This window comes from Malaclemys terrapin, chromosome 5, assembly GCF_027887155.1.
Source record: "Malaclemys terrapin pileata isolate rMalTer1 chromosome 5, rMalTer1.hap1, whole genome shotgun sequence".
In the NCBI taxonomy this organism is placed as follows: Eukaryota; Metazoa; Chordata; order Testudines; family Emydidae; genus Malaclemys; species Malaclemys terrapin.
The window spans coordinates 57,917,790-57,945,739 of record NC_071509.1 but is presented as its reverse complement, the minus strand read 5'-3'; the positions used below and the strand labels follow the sequence as shown (position 1 = coordinate 57,945,739).

The 27,950-nt window shown below is 39.6% G+C and overlaps 1 protein-coding gene across 7 annotated transcripts in view; it reads left to right on the top strand.

Moving 5' to 3' along the window:
• MTUS1 (microtubule associated scaffold protein 1) overlaps window positions 1–27,950 on the top strand; it is a 213,705-nt gene that overhangs the window by 66,573 nt on the left and 119,182 nt on the right. For 4 of the 7 annotated variants that reach the window (XM_054029299.1, XM_054029296.1, XM_054029298.1 and 1 more), the window contains 4 exons: window positions 1,426–1,593; window positions 4,804–4,938; window positions 9,161–9,265; window positions 10,920–10,970. In XM_054029299.1, coding sequence (XP_053885274.1) covers window positions 1,426–1,593; window positions 4,804–4,938; window positions 9,161–9,265; window positions 10,920–10,970 — 459 coding nt within the window. Of the gene's footprint in view, window positions 1–1,425; window positions 1,594–2,969; window positions 3,195–4,803; window positions 4,939–9,160; window positions 9,266–10,919; window positions 10,971–24,259; window positions 24,650–27,950 lie in introns of those variants that run through there. The other 3 variants (XM_054029301.1, XM_054029300.1, XM_054029304.1) reach the window with 3 other exon arrangements.

The window sequence follows — 27,950 nt, the reverse complement described above, 5'->3', positions numbered from 1 at the left end:
AATTGCTCTTTTGTGTAGTTAATAGTAAACCAATACATTACTTTACCTTCCCTTAATTTTTAGTATTAAACAGGTCAGCATTGCCTATGAAAAAACTCAATGAATTGTTAGTCTTTTGAGCTTGAAACTTTATGGACATAATCTCACAGCACCATCTGGTGTTGAGAAGTATATTCATTTATGCCGAGATGCGTATACATTCATGAAGCTTCTTCCTTCCTAAATCTCCATGTAGTGTCTTACTTTGTAAGACAGCCTAAAGTTTTTATGATCTTCAAAGAAATCTTACATCTTTACAAAGATGTCACTTAATCCCTCATGCCCAAGAATGAGAGGGGACTATTGACATACCTATATGAAAACTAATATGCCATAAACTGGAGTAACTTAAATACCTGGCTTAATCATATTGCAACTAGGTCTCATACATGGTATTAATCTGAATTATGTGGTCATGGCAAGTGGATAGGGAGAAGGGGGCGGGGCGGGGGGGGGGGGGGGAGTCCTTTTTTTCTTGGTGAAACGGATGTGCTATATTTTAACACTGCATGTTCTGCCTAAAATAAAACATGCCTAAGAAGAGATCACACCCGAAGAAAAGGAAATCGGGCAAAATTTTAGTGATCATAATATCCAGATGCCTGTATCTCTCTAATTCTTCTAAAATAGCATTTAATCTTCCCACTCTTGTTCTTTGTTTACATATTGTCCTGTTACTTAAAAGGGGTTTTGGAAAGCTCAGCACCTGAAATCAGATATAAAATGGCATTAATCAGAGCTGGCAAATGACAATCCAGTGATAGTTTAATATACCATTTTCTCAATTGAAATTCTGGGAACAAGAAAATTCTGATATACATAACTTCTCCTGTGGTCATAATCCTTTATTTTAATCCTAATGCATGTTAGTACAGTTTTCCTGGAATGGAGCTGGAAGTCCATTTATCTAAACATATATTCAATTGCAGATGCTCTGGCTTAAATAGTAAAGTTGTCTTGTTAATTAATACTACAGTAAATGTCATCTGAAAGTGACAATAATACCTCAATTCTATCTCAAATAGGTTATATTTAATACTTTTCACTTTTGTCACTTCTGTTTACAAGCTCCAATTGACAGGACATGGTAAACTTTATGCAAAAACATCTTTGTGCTAGTATAACTGAATGGCAACAAAGTTCTAAGAATACGGTTTATCCAATCTTGCAGACCCAGAAGTCTTTTGAGCTATCATTTCAAGTATAGTAGAACTTGCTGCTCTTGTTCATGGCTCGTGCTTGTTCTGCTTCCATATGGCTCAATTTACCTTCCAAAAGAAATTGCATATTGGTGCTATTTGTGTCTCATCTGAAAATCAGCATGCATTAGGCTTCAGCTATCAGCATCTCTTTAAAGTTCTATCTTTCTCTCCCTTAAATTAACAGGAGTGGAAACTTCTTCCAGAGGGAAGCCTGCCTCTGTGAAAACATCTCTAGCATCTTGGGCCAGTTCTGGCAAATCACTAACTAAATCAAAAGTGCCCATTCGGAGAACTGCTAGCATCTCTTCAATCAGTAGTACCCAGAGTGAGCAAAGTACTTGCAGTAATAATTGTAAGTATCTTTGTTAGAGTTCTCTGCTGTTAACCATTGTTCTCCAGGACCAAATCCTTCAGTCCTTAGCTGGGAAAAATATATTTGAACGGGATTATTGCCTAGCTAAGGATTACTAGTTTTGGCCCTTAGGAATGTTGCCTTTTTACACATCTTTCAGCCTAAGAGGCACATTCTGTAGTCTTCTCAGTTGAAGGGTCTTGAGACTTGGTGCCTGACTTAGCAAAAATGAACTTTTCTTTAATTAAAAAAAAAAAAAAACTTTCTACACTCTCTTGGTGCATTCCAAAACTTCCTGGCATTACTGAGTACGATGCTTTCCTTGAAAGGGCTTTTTGTATATGGTGTAATAAGTTCAGAAAGTTTGAGCATTGTGAATTGGATGTTTGTGGTAACACTGAGAACAGTGCAACATAGCCCCTTTGTACCCATTTTTTGATGAACTATAATTCATATGTTATCTTGGTGTGTTCTTAATGAAATATACTATATAGATGAGACTTTAACATTTAATTGCTTTCTTGTTTGAAAGTTCTGAAATATACAGTTTCAAATTATTAAACTAAAGTAAACATCATGTACAATTTAAACATTTGGGTGTACAATTTAAATGTAAAAACAATGAATTCCTGATTAAAATGATGATCAGTCTAAATTACATATTGTTTATGGCCTTAAACAGTGGATAAATGAATGAAAACTCTTGTGTAGCAGTTGCAGGAATGTTAGGGAATGAAAAACATGCAAAAAGCAACATAAATTAACCCATTGATGGGGAAAGTGATTCTAACATTAAAGCTATTTAAATTCAAATATCCTCTTACTATTACATTGTCCTATTTTGTCTTTGGGGTTGGGGAAGGAAGTTCCTTTATGCTAAATTACTTGATATTAAAAAAAAAAAAAAATGTTCCTGAATTGATGATGATCCATACTACACATTTCTTTATCACTGAGTTGTCCTGTTTGTTCCTGCTATTTTTCTTTTCTCCTGAAAATAAAAACCTACTATGGGCTGAAAAGTATGTATTTTTTGTATTAAAATTTGCAACACATTTCTCCTATAATCAGATTTGGTTCTGTTGCCCTGACAGCCATGTTGACTTTTGCTGTTCAATTTTAGTACCATGACTGAAATTCCTAAGAAGGTTGTAAACGCTTTGTGCTCTCTCTCTCTACTAACAAAGGTTCATCGCTTCATAACAAAGAGATGTATTCCTTTCAGATTAAGCATCCAAACCGATGACTCTTTCTTAGTGTGATTTGCTAGCTGGTTTAATCTGTTTTTGTCCTCTGCCTTGAAGCTTACAATTCTTTCCACTCTAATTCACTAAGAGCAAGCATGAGGAATATGAGAGGGTGAACATGGCTGCAGTCTTTCTGGATTTAAGCTTGCTTTGATTCTTTTTAAATGACTATACCAGGAGGACTCCGCAGTTGTACAGAAACTGATTTTTCTCCTCATATTTTCATCAATTCTACACTAGCACCACCGACTGATTCAGGAAACCACTATGATGTTACCTTATTGACTTTGCTGGTAGTGGGATCTTACAGCTTTTTTATTATTCCTTTGTTAGCCACGTTTACTGGGAAAAGAAGTAGGTCATTAGCCTTTTTTAAACAAAAGCATGTTTAGTTTCTTGTTAAAGTTGGTAAAATCTATCCAATTAAATGCTTTAATTTGCTGTTTTCCCAAAGAAAATGCTTTTCTTAATTTAAATTAATAAATTTACAGAAAACATTCAAACTAAATCTTGACATCAATGTTTTTATGATTGTAATCATATTTGGATCACATGTGATTAATATTTTCTGTGCAGTGCATTTTTTGCTGACATTTTGAACCATCTTGTAGAAAGAATCAGTACATTTTTACTTTTTTTTCTAAAGGTATACAGAGTGTTTCTTCTTGTCCTTATGTGATAGTTAGCTTATTAGACAATGACATCAAAATAAAATCATAATTGGCAAAATCTAAAATTCTTCACTATCAGATTACTGGGACATTCAAAGGTCAAGATGGGATACTTCTTCAGTAAACGTAGTGTAATGTAAAACCTAGGATAATATAGTCCTGTTTAACATTAAACTGACAAATTGTTTAACTTGATATTTAAGATGATTAGTTGATATTTTTCTGTAAAAATTCACGAAATATAACCTTCCTGTTGCTGCCTGATCAGTCCTTTGTTGTGATTCTCCTAGAGGGTTAAGGTTCCTATGATAGTAACATGCTGCCTTTAAATCTAATTAGCACTTCAGTTTTATGACTCTCTTCTATCTTCTAAGGAAACTCTCTGTGTTTGTGAAATTTTGGCATAATGTATTTGTGTATAATAAAAAAGAAAAGTGTAATTTGCATGTGAGTTAATTTGCACTAGTAAATGTGGTTGAGGATTGCAAAATTAGAATTGCAGCACCCTGACCGTTTTTAGCAATTGTGTAGTGTGCACATAGTAAATTGTATTATGATGTAAATGAAGATTGAAAACACGAGTGTGTAAATCGTAAGGCTTGCAAGTATGAATTCCAAGTGCTATTTTTTCCTTGTATAGGAGTAATTGCATGAAAGAAAATAAAGCAAGGTGTAGTATTTCAGCAGTAAGATGCTGATCTCAGCAATTCACCTTGAGCCATAGAAATATAAACCAGTCTGCTTTCCCCTTGGCTTGACTTGCATGATGCTGTTCAGTAACTTGATGGGGCTATTTTACATCTTCTATTACTGTATATAAAATAATTTGGGGGTGTCTCACTGGTGGAAGTTTAATATATAACTGCAAAATTATTTTTGAGTAATACTTTGATAGATTATGAAATTCTCAGGAGTATAATCAGACAACTATAACTCGTTAGTCTGAAATATGGGTTCAGATGTCTAAAGTGCATATGCATTTTTTGCACATGCCTGACTTGGACTGTGTGAACAAACCAAAGCTGCAAAACTTGGGCTTTGAAATGCATACAATGAGATTAGTCCTGGTGAATATCAGACAAAGCTTTGTGCCAATTTATCCATGTGGACAAGATGGAAATACAGAAACCTATACTCAGCTATTTGTGATTATATTATGAAATGTTACTAATTAAAGCTATAGGAAATAGGCCCATCAGTAACTTACCCAAGAGACTTAATTTTTATAAAACATCTAGCTAAATGTGCTAGGCTAATTCTCTAACTCTCTCTATACATGATTTTTGCAATAGCTACAAGTGCCACAATCATCATCAAGAATGGAGAATGGCCTTCAAAAGCTACCTGTCAAAATGGCATTTCTGGATCCATCTCTTTGAAGCCAGTGCCCAGACCCAGAGTGTACTCCTTAAAATCCACTCCAAAAGGTATCTGGATCTTTTTGTATATAATGAAACTAAAGTAATTCTTCACTAGCTTACATTGTTTTACATTACTGTTTCCCAAAGCAGTGATCCAAGAAACACTTGTTGGTAGTTTTGTGGAAAACTAGCTGATTACATGATGGTGTCTTATTTCCAGCTGTTCATGTTGCATTAAGAGGGCCAAAAATATATTCCTTCTGCTGTAGTTGCCAGAGGATTGTTATGCTGTTTCAAATGGGAGATAAGTGGTCCACTAGATACTGTATATAAATGTATGTGCTCCAGAATGACCCTAAGACTACTTCAATTTCCAACAGATATTGAAAAGGAGTAACTCTCAGCACCTTCATCAGACTCTAACAAAGTGTGATCTGATCTCATACTCAGTTATACCAAACACTTGCCACATATGACTGTAACAAAACCCATACATTCAATATTATTCTGCCTTAATGTTGCTGAGTTTGCCATTAAAGCTTTTTTGCATTAAGCCTAAGTTTGAAGTACTACTGTTTGGTATCTGTTGGAGATGGGGGTGGAAAAGAGCACTTGCCAATGGTTAAGTAAATCAAAATAGAAGGGAGTAGATGGTCTATCTTGGTGGCTATCTTTGCCCGACTTGTTACCTGGTAACAGAGAACAACATGAAAGAGCAGGGTAAGGCAAGAAATGTGTATAAAAGGAGTTCATGTCCTCAAGTGGACAAAGAGAACAAGCGTATGTCTACAAAGCAAAGAGACACCTGTGGCTGGATTGGGCTCACGGGGCTGTTTGCATTGTTGTGTCGAATTCTAGGCTCTGGGACCCTGTGGCTGGGAGGGTCCTAGAGCCTGGGCTCCAACCGGAGCCTGGAAGTCGACACAGCAATGAAACAGCCCTGCAGTGCGAGCCTGAGTCAACTGGTACAGTCCAGATGTGGGTTTTACTTTGCTTTTGTGGACATACTCCAAGTATGGCCTCAAGAGACCAGTCAATACACTGTTCACATGAATGCTTGGTACAGGGCAGGGGTATATCCCTACTGCTCCCCAAGCTAGACAAACTCAGATTGGAAATAAGGCGTAAATGTTTAACAGTGAGAGAGATAAATCCTTGGAACAATTTACCAAGGGTCATGGTGAATTCTCCATCACTGACCATTTTTAAATGAAGATTGGATGTTTTATATAAGATCTGCTCTAGGAATTATTTTAGGGAAGTTCTATGGCCTATGCTTTACAGGTCAGACTAGATAATCACAATGGTCACTTCTGGCTATGGAATCTATAAATTCCTATCCCCACTCATAAAAATGCTACTTTTAAGACTTGACCTGAATGTAAAATAGGGAAGGAAACCTTGACTTCCCATTTTAGAGCTTTTTTTTTTTTTTAAATGCTCCTCCCCAAATTTAAGTTTAGATGATTGTAACCTCCTGCCAGTCAGAGTTGGCAGTAACAAGGACCGGGTTCAGTACCTAAGGGTTCCTTTTCACCAATACAACACACAACCTTCTCGAGCCCCCACTCAGTGACCTTGGACAATTATATACCTCTTCCTTCCCTCCTCCCCTGGGCACCTCTAAGAGGCTATACTTCCCCTCTCGCAAGCAAAGAGCCTGAGTGTAGCAAAAAACTTTGAAGAAAAGGAGGGAAATAATGCAGCATTAATTTAGGGAAACACCACAAACAGGGTTTATAAACACAAACCATGCGCAAAAGACCAACCACCAAGTAAGTTGGCAGTGTCCTTTTTCCCTCAAGGTCTTAAGTCCAGTAACCCAGAAGTCCCTTTAACATGCCCATCCCTTCTCTGCACCCCACTCACAGTTGCTGTCCTTAGACAGTGCAGATCCAGAGTTCAGAGGTGCATCTGCAGAGTTCACCTCCCACCCTGGGTGGTGAGGGGGGAGGGGAGAGGAGGCACCTTACTTGCCCCGTTGCTCGAGCACTCACTCACCACCCCTCTTCGTGAGGCTCTGCTCTGGCACTCTCCACCAGCCGCCCTGCTGGCTGCACCAAGATGTCTTCAGGGCCCCCCCTCTTAACACAGCTCTGTGATTTCCTCTCTCAGTGGGGATCCTAACTGCTGGTGCACACTGGGTAGTCTCTTGCATCAGAGACATTGTCCCAAAGCAGGTCTAATACTTAGATCTAGGTATCAATGATTTCAGCTCTGCAGCCTGTAAGAAGACTCTCAATTGAGTCTAAACCAGCTCTGTTATTACACAGTGGAGAAAGGAAGGGTCAAATGATGTCTGGGGCCTTTAGGTAAGGCTCGTACCATTGAGTACAAGTACCTATCCCCACCCTCTCTCAACTCATGAGCTTTGGAATCCATGTCCCCTGCCTAGCAACTGCCATTTAATTGCGGATGAGTGTCTCAATTGGGAAATGCTAAATACAGTTCTGCTTCCCTTGATTCACACAGCAAGGATAACAATACTTTATTACTCCTGCCCCAATAACAAGGACACTGGGGATCCCACACCAGCCAAAAGTGACCATTTGGGCAAGCAATCCCATCATGCTGAGCACCTAGGCAAGGTGGGTGTGCCCATGCAAAGGAGATCAGCTCCTGAAGTCTTTTTCCACAGCTCACCGCTAGATGTCAGGAGAGAGTTCATTTGGATTCTACTTGCATGATGTTAACATTACAAGAGACTTCTTAATGCAAAATCTATTGTCATATATTCTATAATTTCACCTTGACCCCGTCCTTGTCCACCCACAGAGGAGAGGGAGCTTGAGGAAAGGTAGTCCTCATCTAACCCTTCCAAGGGTGAGGGGACCATGGAGAGAATGCGCAGTCATTGAGTAGGGTAGTAGTGGCTGAGATACATAGCCTGTCCTAGTCAATGTTACTGCCCCACCTTCCAACAGGAGCCCAGAAACTCCTCAACCAGACATTAGCTCCTTCTGCTGCCCTCATTTCTAATTGCTCTTACCGGCTAAGGAGAAATCAGAGCTCTGCTTTTGCTTTTGCCAGAGATTGGGTACTTGTGCTATAATCTCTGCTGCTGCAAGTAGTTTATTTTAAACACCATCTCCCGTTACTTGTTAAACATTTAATTCTGGTTCCTCTCCCCTTATGCAGTGTCTATATTGCAGCTGGGAGGTGTAATTCCCAGTTCCCTTAGAGACCCACATTCTAGCTCTCTTTGAGCTAGGGTACTAAAAATAGCAGTGTGGCCAGGCTAGCCACGAGAATACAACCCATCAGAGATTCTAAGTATGTATTTGGGGTAACAGCCCATGCTGCTGAAGCTACACTTCTATTTTAGTGCTCTAGCTCAAGTGGACCTAGAGCATGAGTCTACCAGATCTAGGAATCTCACCTTTTAGCTGCAGCATAGACATATTCTTAAGTGAGTGTATGTAGGACTTCTCCATCAGTTGATAAGCTTAATAATGCTGTTCATAACTATAAAATGCAACTGACCAGGTGCAGGTTTTTTCTTAAATCTTTCTCTGTACAATACAGTATCTGAACTACTGTCATACATGGGCTGAATAGAGTAACAGCTTCATTCACTGGCCAAAATGAAGTGGCATAATGGGAGATGGCTGAAAAGCTTTCTCCAAAATACTTACTGCTAAAATGCTTCTGTCAAGCACATTTTGGGCTAACAGGTTACTGAACTCTGACATGTCTTCAGTCAGGAGTGGTGGTGGTGCACATTATTGTGTTTCAGTGAAAAGTAGGAATTTGAGATAATTTCATGAAAACCACAACAGAAAAAATTGGATTTAAAACACTGAATAACTAACACAAGTGATTAACGCTTTTAGAGGATGACAAGCTATAAAATAACTTGCAACTTTAAGTATGAAAGGCAGAGGCCTTGAGGTGGTGGTACTTTGCTGCTGTTTGTTGCCACTTCTATATTTAGATGTAATAAGGTAAATTTAATTTTGGAATACATCTGAAAATGTGTTTACTAACACTCCTTATTAACTTAACTATTAAAAGTATCTTATTTTTTCCATTCTCAATTTTCAATAAAGAAAATTTACTTAAAGTAGTTTTTATTCATCTAAGTCATTGTTCTGCCATTTTAAAAATCTTTCTAAAGGAGACTATAGTTCAGAATCAATTTCCTCTTTAACTATATGTTGATTCTTAAAGTTAAAGTTCAGGGTTTTAAATGATCAGTAACCTTAAGTTATTTTCTTAAATTGGACAAGTTCTTATCACAGATCTAGTTTTAAATTTAAAAACCTAATCTAAGTCTTTGGTTTTTTAGGAACAAAGAACAAGTCTGGTTCACTGAACCAATGTATACCAAAATCAGCTGGACCATTTCTTCCAGCAAGGAAAACCAGTGAGCCAAGAGGCAACCAGCCATTGGGTAAAGTCTTTCTCATTTACACTTTGCAGTCTTCCCTTTCTTTAGTGAGAGCTCTGCTGTTCAATTTTGAAATGATCAAGATTGCCAGCTCTAGCAGAGCTTCAGCTGTAGCTGAAACTTTGAAAGTGGAGATGGATTTCACAAATCTGTCCCCAATACAAAAATCCCTAATTTACTTTCTTTGTCATCAGAGTGAAATACTAACCTTTCATTTTCTGGAAAAAAGATTCAAGGGCCTGTAATGTCACTTGTTTATCTACATTTGTTTTTATAAATACAAATTTAAATGTTTTATAAGCAGGATTTGAATAATGCTTACTTAGAGTATACATACAAGATGAGGCCCAAATTTAGCCCCTTCTTGGAGTTTTTGTTTAACTTAGATAACAGCTCTGCCCCCTTACCTCCCTGTCTCAGATACTCAAACCCATTTTAATGCTGAATTAGTGTTTAAAAGGACATATCTAGTTGGTTGTCTACACATTTAAAAGTATAAAAATGAATCTTCATGAAAGGTTCTAGAATCTGACACCTTGTCATAGGTATTCACTGACTACTCACAAAGTTCCTATCATGTGGCTTAGAGTTAAAATTGAACTGCATCAGACTAATGTACAGTAGTTAAGATACAATGCAAATTGTGTTGCCTCCTACTTACTGAAGCATATGCTTGTAAGGTCTCACATGGAGATCTTGATACTTCCTATGCACAGCCAGATGAGTTGAGCCTTTTAATTAATTTTTATCTTTGCAAATTGGACCAAGTAACAGTGTTCTTGAAAATCAATAAACCTTTCAGCTCATAGCTCATAGAATGTCAGGGTTGGAAGGGACCTCAGGAGGTCATCTAGTCCAACCCCCTGCTCAAAGCAGGACCAATCCCCAGACAGATTTTTGCCCCAGATGCCTAAATGGCCCCCCTCAAGGATTGAACTCACAACCCTGGGTTTAGCAGACCAATGCTCAAACCACTGAGCTATCCCTCCCTCCTCTCTAAAATTCTTTATTTTTAAGTCTCTACCATGCAAGAGTTATCAGTAATAGTTCCACTTACTTAGTTTTTACACTAAAGGTTACTGTCAGTTATGTGGTCCTTAGGTCACACTAATAAAAGACAAATTAGCTTTTTTCCCCCCTGTTAACTTGAAAGGTTACATTCTTTAGTGTGTAACCACTGTGTTTTCTCCTTTTTGAGAAGGATATGTAAATGTCTGCCCACAGATTAAAGCTGACAATTATTACAGGCCACTTCATTCTTAAAGGCCTCAGAAGTGGCAATACTGTGGACAGAATAAAACAAAATAGTACTATCTGGCTTACATGAAGCACAGCACTACCAGTGCTAACAAATGGGATAGTTAAAGGTCAAGCTCTTAACTAGTGATGTCAATTAAAAGTGATTGATTACGGTAAAACAGTTCATAATTAACAGGAATCTTGTTGTGTTTCATTCTCACATATCTTACCAGCATCTTAATGTCATAGCAAATTTTGGGATTAATACTAATATCTTACTGAATTACATATGCCACCACACAAGGAGAGTACATGAAAGGAGGCTGAGAAGATGCTTTTTTACCCATCTACTGGAACTTATTTATAAATCTTAATACAGTTTAGAATGTTACATCCATATCTTCTCTGAACATTATAGGTACTCCTGTACTGAATGGGCCCCGAAGACTATTGTCGGGTTTCAATTCCGGTGAGTTCTCAAATCCTGTTTTCTCCCCAAATTGTTGTTAATGGATAACAAGGGGAGATCCCCACAATTATATATCCTTATATGCCATCTTTAAGATGCTTTTGGTATAGTATCCTAGTGTTTCATTCTTAAATTAAGTAGCCTTACAAGAAGTTAGTATGATATAACCAACCATGGAGACTCAAGTTTCAAACATACAATTTTACCTTTTTTCTCTGTGCTTTACTTCTGTGCTATTAGACCATCCAGCTGCCAAACTGTAGTCTGTACTAATATGTCATCCATATGCTTTGTACACAAAATGGACGTTTTTAAAAGCAACATACAAGAAACATATGGGTAACAAATTTGGATATAGTTACTTTGCAGTTTAGTCATGTGGCAATAATTTGTTAAAACTGTTATACCAATAGAATAAAAACCAGCAGGATCTTATTAAGAGGGATAAGGCAAAGATGCCACATTTATTGTAAATATACTGATAAAGCAAAAGATAAAAATAAACAACGTTGTTTGACTACTTATTTCTTATACATACATACATAGAGAGAGAGAGAGAGATTTATTCATTCATTCATTCACACAATCATTCATTCAAGTTCTGTATAGGTGTTATAGTTACCAGCCTAGAAGTTGCTCATGCCAAGTTACTGGCCAGGTATCTTGGTCATGAGGATGGAGCCGAGTCTGTGTCAGGTGCACCTGATGCTCCTGGAGGCTGGCAGCAGAACCAGAGACTCAAAGTCATCAGTCTTTAGAGTCCATTCTTATAGGAATTAGTTCCTATGTTAGTCTATGGGAGCTGTTTCATCCTGCTGTTGCTGACTCAATCAGCAGATGGCACATTCCTGTCCAAAGTGGCACATTCCTGGTGGCTCCACACTGTCCAAAGTTTGCGTTTCTCATCCTTCCAGGTGATGGGGTGGGTCCCAGTTTACCCTCCGGGGGTTTCTGGTCATCCACTTGACACATTCTTCGGCCGATGGATACTCCTTTTCTAGGCTGGCTCCTCCCTAACCATCCATGTATATCAAGCATTCATCAGCATACATTCCATCCCTTAACCATATTTTAATTTACTGTCTCCACTTTCAGAGTGTGTGCTAATTCATTTGAGACTCCCGGCCCTTTAATCACAGAGGGTGGGGATCTGTCCTAGGAGCAGTTGAATGAAGTGAAAGACACTTAACAGCTTATATGTTTGTTTACATTGTATAACAAAGTCAGTTAACTTGTTTGTAAGTTTTACATAGTAGTAAAATATCTTTCACAGGATAGATATAATCAATGGTTTCTACAGACAGTAGCTTACAAGTTTTAACCGAAGACCCAAGAGATTTTTGTACTTGGTGAAACTGTTGGATTTTAAAGTATGGGGGCCAAATTATGAGGGGGTCACTGTCACTTGGGGGAATCACTGTTAGTACCTTCTTTAATATCCCTACAAAACAAACTTGATGTGGTTTGGGAAAAATAGAAGATTCATGTTGAACAGAAGCTTGTCCCTTTTTTTTATGGCTTGTGCTGACAAATTCTTGACTTTTTTTTTTTTTTTAGTAGCAAGCAGCCTCAGTGTATGTTACTGCATGCTGTGCTTGAATGATAGGTTGCAATTAACTAGAAATGTTGGTATCAACTTGTGTGACATTGGGAAGAGTGACAAAAGGTTAAAAAGTGGCTGATATTCTAAATAATTCTGTTCTGAGGCTTCTGTTTTGTATAATAGTTCTTCTCTCTCCTATATTTCATACCAGTCCATAAACCTGGAGCTAGTTTTTACCCAGCCAGTTGATAGAGGCAGAATAAATCTTGGGTGGACATTCTCTTGTACATAAAGATCTTTCCAACTCACTTGAACAGATTAATGGGGTCTTTGTGAAAAGAGATAAAAGGTCTGTGATAGGAATACTAAACTTGCCACTGGGGCATTAATGTGTCCCTTCACTAGAACTAGAAGCCTGTTGGATGCAACATAGGGTGGAAAGGTGCTACATGTCTCTGGAAGACACTACCACCTCCCAAATGAAGATTGGATGTCTTTCTGAAAGATGTGTTCTAGCTAACCAGAAGTTATGGGCCTAATGCAGAAATTATTGTGAGAAATTCTCTCTTGTTGTTCAGGAGATCAAACTAGATTACAAATCACTTTTGGCCTTAATCTGTGGATCATATGTTAGCTTTTACTAAAGCAATACAAGGATTCCAAGTGTCTGGAATTTGATCTTGTATACAGGAGAAGAGGTTTTTAAATTTGTCTGCTACCTTTCTGTGAGATCTTCTATTACAAGTTCATACCCTTGCCATGATGCAGCAGTTTAGCACAGTGACTTTGAATAGAGTTTTACTTTGGTTTCTGCAGTCACTTATGTTTTGCTAGTACTACTTTTTAGTTTCAGTGGAGTTCTGTGAGCCTATGTGTCCGTCAGTTCAGAGAAGCAGAAGGGGTAATCTCCCCAAGCTTTAGCTATTTTGTCACCATTTGTTGGCAGTGGGCACAATTAAACCTATGCGTCTGGACTGGAATAGAGATCTCTGGGGCAGGGCCAGCTCTAGGCACCAGCGCTCCAAGCATGTGCTTGGGGCAGTGCTTTCCAAGGGGCGGCACTCCGGCTCCTTTCTTTTCCAGCCCTGAGTAGAGGTGAGCTGCAGTGGTGGGGGTGCGGGGAGGGCCGCAGGAAGTAACCCTGGGGAGGGGGGGCAGAGGAACGGCTCCCCCCAACTCACTTCGCTGCCTCCTTCCCTGAGCACATCCTTCCATGAGCGCACCGCCACTCCACTTCTCCCCCCTCCTAGGCTTGCTGCAAAACATCTGATTGGTGTGGCAAGCCTGGGAGGGGGGAGAAGGGGAGCAGGTGGAGCAGAGGTGAGCTACAGTTCCTCTGCGAAACCCCCCCCCTCCCCCGGGTTACAAGCCTGGGATGGAGGAGTAGGAGGGGAAATGCAGCATCCCGGGGAAGGAGGCGGGGCCGAGGATTTGGGGAAGGGGATGGAATGGGGTAGGGAAGGGGCGGAGTTGGGGCGGGGTCGGGGGGCGCAGGAAAATTCTTTTGCTTGGGGCGGCAAAAAACTTGGAGCCAGCCCTGCTCTGGGGGGGGAATGTTGGGAAATGAGTTTCTCTATTTGTTTGCTAACAAGTGAGTCACACTTTGTACACTGAAATGCATAATTCATCACATGCCAGTGAAAGTTGATCCTCAAGTTAAAACACTTTATTTCCTGCCCTTTAGAATTATGGACCATGCACCATTTTGTGCTCACAAGCTTTTCTAATTAATTTTTTTTTCTTTTTCAGAAGCTTGCTTTTTTGTTTTTCATTCTTATTGATCAGATTACATAGAGCTGTATCAAAGGAAAAAAAATGGTGTGAGGAATACTGAGGGGTTTTGTTTTGGATGCTCTGTAGTACAATGCTTTTACACTTCAAGGAAAAGTCGCATGCTCTTTCTTCAGAATTAACTGAATGCCCAATGCCAGCTAGTGCCATGCAGAATGCGGCCCAGCATTTTTTTTTTTTTTTTTGGGTTGGGGTGTGGTTGGGGCTGAGGACTCTGGCTGGGGGTTCAGGCTCTTGGGTGGGGCAGGAGATGATGGGTTTGGGGTGCAGGAGGGTGCTCTGGGCTGGGACCGGGGGTTCAGAGGGCGGGAGGGGGATTAGTGCTGGTGCGGGGAGGTTGGGGTGTGGGGGCTGGTGGCTCGGGTGCAGGCTCCAGGCGGCGCTTACCTCAAGCAGCTCCCAGAAGCAAGGGCATGTCCCCCTTCTGGCTCCTACATAGAGGCGTGGCCAGGTGGCTTTGCTGCATGCCGCTCTGTCCGCAGGCGCCACCCCTGCAGCTCCCATTGGCCCTGGTTCTTGGTCAATGGGGGCGGCGCTTGGGGCAGCGTGCAGAACCCCCGTACGCCCCTACATGTAGGAGCCAGAGTGGAGCCATGCTGCTGCTTCCAGGAGCCGCGCAGAGTGGCCATCGACCCTGCTCCCCCACTGGAGCACCGGAGCGGGGCAGCCCCAGACCCCACTCCCCAGCGGGAGCTCGAGGGGCAGATTGAAATGACTGGCAGGATGGATCCAGCCCATGGGCCATAGTTTGCCCACCCCTGATCTATGGCATAAGGATCCTGTAATCTGCCAGATCCACAGAAAGTCTCCTAATGATAATAGGTTGAATGTGCTCTTTCTGTGATAATGAAACTTGTACTTAAGGAAGTTACTGCTGCATTTGACGTCACTGGAGGAAAAGAGACTTTTAGAATAGAGTTTTATCTTCTGACTATTTGCATATGTAGTTCACCCATGCTCAAATTGGGGGCATTATTTAGATATAAACTAATTGTCCTATTCATCAGTAGGGTGTTGATATCTGAGTTTCAGGCGCTCTACAGATTTGAGAAGACATCACTGCACTGGTTTTATACTTTGTTCATGTTTGGAAGACTTTTTTACAATCATAAGAACTAAATTGTTTTCAAATAAGGGTTTGTTTTCTCTGAAATCTAAATCAGTCACGATGAGCTTCAAACAGATTGGATTTTGCCTGAAGGCCAAGTGCTTTACAACACTGGCTTATTGCTATGCAGAACATAAAATTTACGTTCATTAAAGGAAGTTGTGAACTTGAGGTTTAACACCAGTCTCTACTAAGAACACAGAGCTTGTCAAAACTTTCAACCTGCTGAGCAATTTAAAGAAAGAACATTATACAAATAATGTGTTCTATTGCTAATGTAAATACTTCTAAAATTGATTTAAAAAAAAAATCCACCTCCGTGTACCGTGAGATGGAAATAGGATGCAGCTAATTGAAAAGTACATTAACGTGGAGCATGAGTAGTGGCAAAATCTAGGGCTGGCTTGGATTCAGGTTCAGTTTAATTCAAAATTGGAACAATTGGGTTTTTAGTCATTAGCTAAGAACTGTTTTTGCTAGGACTCAGCAAGGACTTAATCTCAGGGATTTATGGGTACAATATTATGAATCTATTAATTTGTGGGGGCTTTTGTGAAGGGCAAAGGGATTTGGCAATGATTAATTGGATTCATATGGTAATCACTGATATTTTACAGAAACTAGAACACCTATTGCATTGGAGCTTAGCTGTGGGTTATTAAGGATGTTCCATGTGGTGACTGTTTCAAAGTGTAACTTTTGCCTAGATATGCTTATTCACCTATTAGCACAAAAGGTCTTGCTTATATTTAAAAATCTGTGTTCAGGGTTCTTATCTGCAGTATGGCGTAATTTTCCATTTAGGTATCTAATTGTAGAATTAAGTGACCTTTAAAGATTGTGAGTGAAAACAGCCATGACCTTGAGGTGTCCACTCTGTCTACATTGATTGGTATAGACCACAGCTGAAGTGCTGGATTGGTGAAGGATATGTAGAAGGAGGTACAGAATTTAAGCCAAAACACTGTCTACTGTGAAAGTGCAGTTAAGGCATGACTCCAGTGCTATTTTTGTATACATGGTGTGGCTAGTGATTTGAGCAATCATTTTAGAAATCCTAGATACAACTTAAAAACCTAATGTTAGTTCACAATAGCAATTCTGCAGATAGGTAGACTGCTATTGTGCCAATAATTGAAGCTGAAATTCTGAATAGAAAGTGCTGGCATTTAGATTTAGACACCAGTTCCTAAATCAGCGTTTCTCAAATGCGGCCGCCGTGGCCAAATGCAGCCCCCAGGGGGCTTTTCTTGTGGCCACAGCTGCCTGGGCTGTGATGGTGGGAGAGGAGGCCTTCAGTAGTGTTTGGGCCCTGCCCCCCCCCCCTCTGGGGGAGACCAGCTGGAGGAGCAGGCAGCCAGTGAGTTCCTCACCTTCCCAGAGTCGGGATTCAGCCCTTGGGTGATGGGTGGAAGGCTCTAGCCATAGGGCTTCAGGCTCCATTCCCAACAATATTCAGGTTACTCCCAGTCCCAAAGAACCAGTCACTTTTCTCAGGTCTTTTGCACCTCTGATCACACACCAAAGACAGTGCTTGTAGCCAATCCTACAATTTACTAACTAAAGATTTATTAAGAAAAGGAAATGAGAGAGATTTACAATGTTAAAGGAGGTAAATATACACACAAATGAGTTAGTCTTAGGGTCCAGAAAGCAGTAGAAGCTGTTGTGATGTGCAAGCTCTATAAGTCCTTTAGGGCTAAGCAGCTTGGGGATCCTTTCCTTTTGCTTAGAATTATTGCCCTCTCCAAATTCCAAGCAGCATAATGACAATTTCTTCTTGACAGGGATTTTTATTCCTTTCCCCCAGAGTTCAAGCTGTCATGGGATGAGTATTTGTCCCCTCTACATGGGTGTGGGGGGGAAAATAAACAATCTTTTCTGATGATGTTCCACAGTGGCTTGTCTGGTGTCTGTAGGCCTTTTGTGGGGCAGGAGATGACACCTCTTGTGGTAAACTAGTATTTCACACTTGGTAATGCTTCTCTCCTCACTGTGGGGATTTTTAGTTTCATAGTAAACACTTTCATAGTAACAGAACGAACAATTAACGATTACCTTGTAACATGGGATACAGATATAATAAGTGAGATTAATGTATGCAGCAATTCACAAGCATTTAAAGTCCAAACACTAAACATATCTGTATTAATCTAATACCAGTTTTAACAACACTAGCACACAGGTGAGCCAGATTGATTTCCAGCTATGCATTTGTCAGTATTCAGTGAGGTCTAGGGGCTTTGACATAAGCTGGCACCAGGTCTGCCAGCATTATAAATACCAAATCAACATGGCACATGTTGACTGGATAATAGTGGCCGAGAGATCTCAAAATGTAATTGTAAATGGAGATTCATTACATAGGTGCTGACTTGAAGTGGTTTCCATTATATAAGGGGTATACAGTTTGGTCACTGGTTCTCATCCCAGCCACTATCAAAATTGTTCCAGCATCCCTGAATCGTTGAGTGTTATTTCGAGTGGAATCCCAAAGGGATTGGTTCTTGGCCCTGTGCTGGGTAATACTTATCACTGACCTACAAGAAAAGAAAATAATTCATTTCCAACACACAGACAGGGCCGGCTCCAGGCACCAGCCTGGCAAGCAGGTGCTTGGGGTGGCCACTGCGGAGAGGGGCGGCACGTCCAGCTATTCGGCGGATGGTCCCTCACTCCTGCTCGGAGCGAAGGACCTCCCACTGAATTGCCGACGCAGATCGCGATCGTGGCTTTTTTTTTTTTTTTCTTGGCTGCTTGGGGCGGCCAAAATCCTGGAGCCGACCCTGGACACAGATTGGGCAGGTCTGACAAGGTATCTTGATCATGCAATTCTGTTCCCTCCAGGGCAATAACAGTGGTAATCAGTGGTAAATAACAGGGACAGGTCACAAGTGCAAAGCAATCTGGATTGCTTGGTGAGCTGGGTGCAAGAAAACAGAGTTTCAGTAAACCCAAATGTAAGCATGCAGGAACAAAGAATATAGACCATACTTGCGGGATGGGGGACTTTGGGGAAGCCGTAACCGTGGGGAAAAAATTGGGGGGGGTCATGGCTGACCCCAAGCTTCCAGTGTGATACTAGGGTCAAAAAGGTTAATGTGATTCATGGGTGTATAAAAAGGGAATCTTGAGTAGGAGTGGAGAGATTACATTACCTCTGTATTTGGCACTAGTGTAACTGCTACTGGAATGTGGTGTCCAGTTCTGGTGTCAACAATTCAAGGATGCTGATAAATTGGTGAAGGTACGGAGAAGAGTCACGAAAATGATTAAGATTGGAAAACCTGGCTTACAGTGATATTCAAGGTGCTCAAAAAAAGACAGTCAAGAGGTGATTTGATCAGTCTACAACAGAAATTGGGGAACAGAAATTAGAGAGTAGAGGGCTCTCCCAATCTAGCAGACAATAGTATAACAAGATCCAGTGGCTGAAATAAGATAAATTCAGACTCAAAATAAGATTTTTTTTTTTTTTAAATAATAGTGTAAATAATCATTGGAACAACTTACCAAGGGCGGTGGAAGATTCTCCATCCTTGGAACTTTTAAATCAAGATTGGATGTTTTTCTAAAAGGTGTGCTCTAGTTCAAACTGGGATTGATTCAGGGAAGTTTTATGGCCTGTTATATCGATGATCACAATAGTCTCTTCTGGCCTTATCTATGAATTGAGATGGGGAAATAATGGATTATTTCAGTTCACTGGCAATTTTGAAAATGAAATAATTTTAGTTGGGGTCAACAAACTGAAAAATTATTCACACACATCTGCTGTGTGGTACAGCTAGTGTTGTGAGGTGCAGAAAAGGCTGCTGACCCAGGAACTCCTGGAAAGACTGCAGCTACTTTAGTCCTACAGGTTGCAGTATATCTGATTAACAGCAGGGGACATCTGACCCTGCAGCAGACCATACACGGCAGTGGGGAGAAGTTGCAGAGAATACAGACTGTATGAGGCTATTCAGGTCAGCCAGCCCGGAGTCAGAACATAACAGTATCTTTGCACACTCCTTCATGCTTCTGCTCCTGCCTTTCCAGACCCAGCTTCAGTCAGACTACTTCAAAGCTGGATTGATGGGTGCTGATTTGGAGGGGGGAAGAGTTTTTCCTAGGACCAGCAGGTGGGAGGGGACTGGTTCTAAGTAGAAGGTGAAGAGCATGGTGTGTGGGTATATGAATGTAGCAGGGAATTAAGTCAATTTGTGAATAAGGTTATGGGTTAAACTGGATATGTGAAGGGAGATGATAGTGTAAGAGGGAGGAGGAGAAGGGACTTACAGAGCAACAGTAAAGTGGTCATCCCATCCTGCCCTCGTGTGTAGTGTCCCAATTTTTTATTCTGAAAGAGTACCCCTTTCTCTTCCCACTTCTTCACCAAAAATAATCATGTGACCATCTTGTCCCAACCAGTGCCACAATTTGAAAAAGAGGATCAATCTGCAAGGAAGGGTATGGTAGAATGCACATTGCTACCTGCAGCTCAGCTCCACCATTATTTTGGGCATCAGCCACCACTGGGAAAGACCTACATGTCAATGGTAAATAGATGCTTTGTTTGAGAGAGGGAGAGCTAAGAATTACTGCAGAATTTAAACTTTTGTTTTAAAAATATATATATATTTTCTGCCTTATGGATGTAATAACTTTCCAAATATAAAGCAATGCAGTGATGTATTTCTGACCATGCAAATAGCTACAGTATCTCAGATACAGCTTAGCTTTCAAGTAATAGTATAACATTGTGATACTATTCAGAGTTGTGGGTCGCAGTGGAACTGACAAGAAAACTTTAACCTCATTTTTCTTCTGCTTAGAATAGCAGTGAGCTGTTATTTTCCATGTACAATTATAGGGTTCCCCTCAAACTGCATGTTTTCTAAATTTCCACTGGATTTCTCTGGAAGAAAGAGTGCTGCGTATACTGCAACAGGCAGAAGCACTAATATTAGGAGGTTAAAACGTGAAGCTTGCACAGTTCAGCTAGAGAAATCTCAAAAGAATTTAAGACAGAGCTCCTGTTATTGCTAGGGAATTAAGACTGTCATAGTTACCAAGCTAACTGCACCTCTGACTCCTCCTGGTCTCTCCAAGTGCATCCTGTCTCCAATCTCAGGCTTCTCGCTTCTATTGGGGTGGAATAGTATGACACTCCCACTCAGACCACACCCTGGATTGCAGTTGCCTGTGTATCAATTATAATTTACTTCAGCAGGTCTGACAAGGTATCTTGATCATGCAATTCTGTTCCCTCCAGGGCAATAACAGTGGTAATCAGCAACTGAACAGCCTCCTTAAAGCCAAGTATTAAGAACAGAAGCCTCTTGGTGAAAACTTTAAGTATTGGTGAAAGCAAATGTTAAAACATACTATCTGAAACTATAGCTTTCCGGGTGTGTAACCATCTTCTGCATGGGGACTCTGGTACAACTAGCTCCCTATAACTTTTCTCCCTGTCAGTGCTCACTGGCAACTCCCTGGACAACCTCTGGCAATTGACTCATCTTTGCAGGAATCGAGCCACTTTTGGATCGCGCTACCTTTGGTCTGATAACTCCCAGCTCTGGCAAAATAATGTTTGCAACTGCTTGGAGATAGGCTCCTTGACGCTATCAGTGTGTCCCATTGCCTTTCAAGTGTATGTTTTGCATGTTTTTATCTGAACCATGTGTATCGCATTTGTGCACAGACCCCACTGAATTATAGAATAATGGGTGTATAGATCAGTGTAGTAGCACATGAAATTCTAATAAACCAATATACAGTAACTTCCCTTCACTGATCTGATCACCTACAGTTTTTATAAAATTGTGACATCAAAGTATTCATAACTTTCCATATCCGCTCCCTGTATCTCACAGAAGTGTTTCCATGCTACCTCTTTCTAAAGACATCTTAAAAGAATATCTTGAACAAGACTAGTTGGAAGATGTCCTCTGAAGGTGTATAAAGCATGTGTTCACAATTATGACCTCTTGGCTGCTTTGAGACTACACTGAGATTAGAGGATATTAATCAAAATCACTTTGCCCAAGATTCAACAATCCTCAATTTAGCAGCAAGCTGCCTTTTAGACATTTCTCTTAATGAAAGTTGCATCAATGTAGTTAAACCAGTGCCACTTTGTGCATGGACTCGCAAGCAGATTTAAACATGGTTTAATATTTCACTTGCCCAAAGAAATTTAATTAACTTTAAATTGATGTAATGTAGCCACACCAGGGTTTGCAGTTATTTAACTGCACCGATAAGAGGGAGTGTAGACCAGCCTTTGGTGACAGCAAAACCGAAGGTGGTATTCCTCACCAGTAGCTACGCCAGGCACACCTACCAGTAATTAACTTCAGAGGGTCAACACAGTTGAGGGAGGTCTCCACTCTTGAATTGCACATGTGGACTCAGCTGGAAAACCTTGATGGCACCTTTAATACCTCCCTATCTCACAGGGTGTTGAAACTAACTTTGTTCATAAAGCATGTTGAAATCTATGGCTGGAAGATAAATCCATTTACCACTTGGGACTTTATTTTGAATATTCAGTTTCAGAAGACTTGTTGACAAATTACAGCTAACAGAAGCCTTATTTGCTTCTATATCAGCTAGGTTTACGTAATGCTAATAACTTGTTTGCAAGTTAAGTGTAGTTGATGGCTTTTTAGTGAATCTGTGCTCTTTCCTTTCCCACTTTTTTTTTTTAAGTGTTAACTGGAACACAGTTGAGAAACATTTTGCCTGGTTCTACTACAGTTGAGGTGGTATTGGTAGGGCCTAGCCCTGTTAGTCTCTAATGACCAGCTACTCTACCCAGGAAAAACAGAAGCAAGACTTGCTGGTATCTCTGCTGTCCATCTCAAGTCAGCAGCCCTGTCCCATTTTAAAGGTTTCTTTGTTCTTACATACATTCTTTGCACCTCTTCTCTGGTTTTGGTTTCATCCCCTTTGTTTCTATCCTCTGCTGTGACCCGTACTTTTTTCTTATCCTGTGTCCTTCTATATTTTGCTCCCTATCCTTCACTGGATAGTAGAGGGCTGCTCAGTAATCCTCATGGTTACCCTTGGGTGTAGACTGTGCGTGTTCTCGTCACAAAATGCCATCTCTGTTTGTGTTCCTTGCAAGTGGAAGGTGACCAGTGTAAATCTAGTATTCAGCAGCATGCATTTTTATAATTCATGTTCATATAAAAATGTGCTATTGCAAAAGGAAACTGACAATCAGGGTCCAGAGTAGCAGCCGTGTTAGTCTGTATCCGCAAAAAGAAGAACAGGAGTACTTGTGGCACCTTAGAGACTAACAAATTTGTCTCTAAGGTGCCACAAGTACTCCTGTTCTTCTTTTAATCAGGGTCCAAAACACCCTAAAAGGAGAACAGGGATGTTGAACCCCTAAAGAATAAACAATTGCATCAACTGATTGTACAATGTTGTTGTACTATAAAAGTGTATCGAGCAATGTCTTTTGCTGATTAATAAAACTGTGACATGTATGGATTAACACTATATATGAGGAATTATGCACACTTACAGATACTATGCTTTTAAAGTCTCTGATCAAACAGGAAAAACAGGTTTGTTTCCCCCCCCCCTCCCCCCCCCCCCCCCCCCCGCAGACAGGTGGGATGGTAACTATCTCCCTGTCTCTAACATAAATTAAGCAATGGAAGCCCTATTTACATAGGGTCAAGAGGAGGATTGGAAGTCAACAGGAAGAGAACAGCAACGAGTCATCCTGACTCTGGGGACAAAACAGTGAATTTTCAGAAATACAAGGAGAAGCATAAAGCTATTTTGGCATCCATCTCTTAAGAGACAAAGAGGCCACTGCTCTTGGAATTCTGTGAAAGGTGCATCCCTCAGCCATGTGGGCTGAGGATGCTGAAAACTGTGAGAAATTGCCTGAGACCAGTAGTCTAATCTGTCAAACTTTAGACACAAGAAAGCATGTTTTATTTTTGTTTTGTTTCTATTATCCTGGTTTCCTAGTAAATCCTGTTGGACTACTGTTCTCTGCTTTCTAGCTTTCAACTCCAGATTTAAAAAAAAAAAATTTTTTTTCTGTTTGGCTATGTTACGGTCCTAGAAATCTGGCGGCATTTCTTTCTACTTAAAGGTAGAATAATTTAATAATTTGTGTCAAAATGAGTGGAAAAATATAAATCTTTTGGGTTATTTAAGTACATACTAAGTCAGCATGTTGTGCAAGTCCTTGCACAATGGTGGTTTACAGTAGTGTTTGAATCAATCCTTTATCCGATTACAGCTGAAGCTAGAAATACTGGTTTCTTGTTGAAGTCCAGAGCATGTCATATACTAAATTAAGATTAGTACTTCCTTGAGTTTATCCCAGTATACTGAAATGTGCAGAGCAGGCCACTAAGCGGAATGGTACTTAGGAGCCTTCTAAATATTAAACTGTTTGTACAGAATAACATTATTTTCTGTGGACTTGTAAGGACTTACGTATGGATGTAGTGGTATGTTCGATGTATGTTAAAAGAACCTTTGTTAGAAAACATGAAACATAAATAAAGTTGGGATAAATTCAAGTCAATTAGAAAATGGTCAGAATGGCATCAGAATTAGATGAATGAAACAAGTCTTGATTGATATTCCTGAAGGCATATTTTAGTTCTCCTCCCCCCTCAATATAAAGTAATTTTCTCCTTAAGTCTCTGAAGTACAATTACATGATCTGTGACATTATTGGGTGATATTCAGCTTCGAGACCACCCACTTTCCCCTCCTTCTCCTGTTAGGTCTTCATTCCCACTGAGTCGGGTAACAGATTAAGCATGAACAGTGTGATGTAATTCAGAGGCTGCTGGTCTTATGAATCACTAAGAGAAGGTTTTATTCCGAGGACAAGCTTTGTTTCTGCAACATCTGGTGGGGAGAGAGGCTGCCGGAAGCATTTGCTTTGTGGATATCTGTTTTCTCACATTCTTATTTTGTCTGTGAATATGGAATGACAGTGAAGGAATGAGGAATATTTGCTTTCTAATCTTGTTTTCCTTGCCAAGTATAGCTTGGCCTCAATTAGTGGTGAATTTAAATATATAGTATGTGACAGTATATGGAGGCTGTTTCTTGCTTGTTTGTCTTCCAATTGCTCTGAAGACATGTTATGGTCCCCGAAATTTTCCTTATCCAACATGCATGTGCGACTGACTGCAAAGGGACTGCTCCGAAACCTTCGACTTCCTTCTGGGTATAGGAAAAGCACAGTTATATTTCATACAGGTTTGTGTTTTTAAACCCTGTACTTAGTGTGTTCCTGGGGGACATCTTGTTTACCTCAGCAGCTGCCTATTAATTAAAATATATTCTGGGCATGAAACATTTCATTTTTCATAGAAGCCTAAAGCTTTTATAGAAATCAAGTCCTAGTTTGATCTTGGATTTCTCGTGTGTGTGTGTGTGTGTGTGTGTGTGTGTTTGATTGAACGGCTCATCTGGAAAACATGTATTCTGTTTGTTTATGGAATGCAAAATTGGAATTGACACGTTTCTCCAGATCCTGAAATAGAATCTGGAAATTGGTCACCATTAGCTTCTCTTTATTATTTTTATGTTATGGGTAAATACTTACTGTGATATTTTCCCTTCTCTGCCCCTTAAATGCGGGGAAAGGGTACATAATAATATTGTGTAGCTTTTTCTTGAGGGTTATGTAATTTTGCCTGACAACAATGTATCTTAATATCCCTGTTAGATATAAAAATATTTTAGATATTTCATGGTTTGTAAGTAGGGAGAGTAAATTTCATGCTTAAAGAAAATCATTTTTTAATTTTAGCCGTAATATCAATGTGATTGGAAGTACAGATGTTTTCATTCATATTACTCTAGCTACAATATATTGTAGCAAAAATATTTTAAAATTTTCTTAAAGAAATGCAATCTGATTTGTCTTCAGTGAATTTTTTTCTAAGCAACAAGTCACATGTTTTTATCTAGTAAATATACAATATATAAATGATTATGGATGCTGTTGAGGTTTTTTTGTGTGAAATTCCTTTTGTGGAACAATTGCTCTATATGTGATCTATATTAGCCAGGGGAAAGTAAAAAAAAAAAAAAAAAAAAAAAAATCTTCTTCCACCCCTACTTTATTTGTCTGACCCATCTTCTCTCCCCTTCTTCCCCCTTCCCCCCCCCCCAATGTACGTTTGTGCAGCTCCCTGTGTCTAGTTTTGCCTCCCAGGCATCTCCTTTCTCTCTTGGCCACCATTCATTTCTTCTAACATCTCGTGGAAACTTTAGGTCTCCTTGACAGGCCATTTAGCTCTACTGGTCACTGTTTTCTCATATTTCCTGGCATTTCCTATGTCTGCTTACATTTTATCATGGCCTCTTTCCTCCTCTATCCATCTCTTGACAAGTTAATGTCTGTCTCTCTCAGCTCCCACTTAATGTTAAAATAGGTTAGGAGGTTGAATGCAACATAGAATCTCCAAGCAGACTTTCATGTATGTTATGTAAATCATAAGATAACTTTAATGTAACTTGATGTTGAAAAACTCTTAATGGATAAATTTCCATATCTATTCCACTTATCTGAATGTTACAATCTGGTATCTTCACACACGTCTCCGGAAGTACAGGTCTAGCAATAATGCAAGAAATCACAGTCAATCTTAAACTTATTCTTCATTGGTTACTTGAATTTGTATATTTTAAAATAGTAAAATATACCTAAGGTCCTTTGTTAGTGGGTTTTTTTCTTTCCTTTTTTTCCTCCCTAAAAACTTCCTGGGTTTTACAAAGGGTATTTGTTTTACTGATTTTTTTTTTTTTTTTTTTTTTTAACCCGAATTTTGGGATTCTTACTTGTGGACAAGAAAATCCAATAGATTACATTAGCTGTGTTTATATTAATAAATTAGACTGTGTAAATGCAAGGCTGTCCCTTAAAGTAAGGCAATGTAGTGCAAGATGTTCTTACACAGGTGCAAATGCAGGTGTACATACTGTTAATTTAAAGTTTATGGAAAAAAATAGCAGTAAACTGATTTTACTTTAAATACACATTTGTTGCTTTTTTCGGTCTTCCTGTCCCACAATATTAACCCTAGTATTTACCTAGATAACTGAGTTATTTTTGTACTGATTTTCACTAGTTTCTTTTTAATAAATACCAATAAATTCCCAGGAAACATTAAACAAAAATAAAGGGCCTTGAATATACCCAGTGAATCTATAATTGTATATAGTTGTAATCAATTTAAATTTCCAGTATCATATTGCAGTCTTAAAAAAAATCTTTGTTAGCATTAAGTGGACATCTGAATAAAATCTGCCTCCAGATATTCCTATTCATAAAAACTATTGAATACAGTACATGAAATATATTGCTGGCCACATGTCCTAGTTAAACAAACATCCCTATAAAGAGGTTTTGGCTGTCTCTTTCATGCTTACAGGTATGACCCACAGCCATTGGAATGGTAGTCAAAGTTCAGTTAGACCATGCTTCTCACTTTTCTCATCTCTTGTCACGTCAGTGTTTCTGAACAAACAGCAGAGCATATAACTGCACCAGCAGAAAGGGTGACCAGTGCTAAATATGTGTTAAACTAGGGCACATTCAATACTAGCTAGTAGTATATACATTCATCGGCACTTTACCACTGTTAACACAGCATAATATATTGAAAATTACGTTTTTATGTAAGTTGAGAGCAGTTACAGCTTGTGTGGGCCACTTACCCTGAAGTAAGGGTGACAGCATAATAAAATTCATGCACATGATCATCCCATACATAACACTGATTTTTCAGATAATTGGGAATAAGCATATTTCTACTGCTGCAGCATCAGCAAGCATGTCTCCTAATGCAGTGATTTCATTGCATTAAAAAAAAAATTAGGTTCCTCCCTGGGGGTCTCAGCATGCCCAGGTGATCACACTATATTTTCATAGGGTGGACTCTGTGTTTTAATGGAGATTATCATGGACCCTTCCCAGTTGCAATTGCATAGATGTCTTTCCTTCACTTTAATGAGTGCAACTTTCTTGTGACTGCTATGCTAATTGCTTATACAGCTGTAGTAAAAGTAATATATTTAATATGATTTAGCAGATTGAAAATAAAGAAGACTGTACCAACTGACATGCCACATCTTCAGAGACCACCAGCAGTTCACAGATCAGATTCAGAACCTCTGGGAAAATAGGATTTAACTTCTGTCATGAGGAACAGTATCAGAACTTATTCACAGATTTGTAATGCTCTATTTTCATCCTCATTTGTGAAAATGTCTCTCAGCAAGCCATTGTTCTTTTTACAGTATTTATACATACTGTAGGTAACTTAGAGATAATGTGAAATCTGAAGTCTACATGCATAGTGTGACCTTTTAAAAAAAAAGTCATTCTTGCGTTCTCTCCCTCAGACATTCTTATTAAAATAAGTCATAGATTGAGTAAGCTAACAATCTTAAATAATTGCAAAAAAGTCTTAATCAGCATGTGTAAGTGAAGAGGAGTTAAATGTGAATCATCCTTTTGATATTTCATCAGTGAAGAGGGAAACGTACT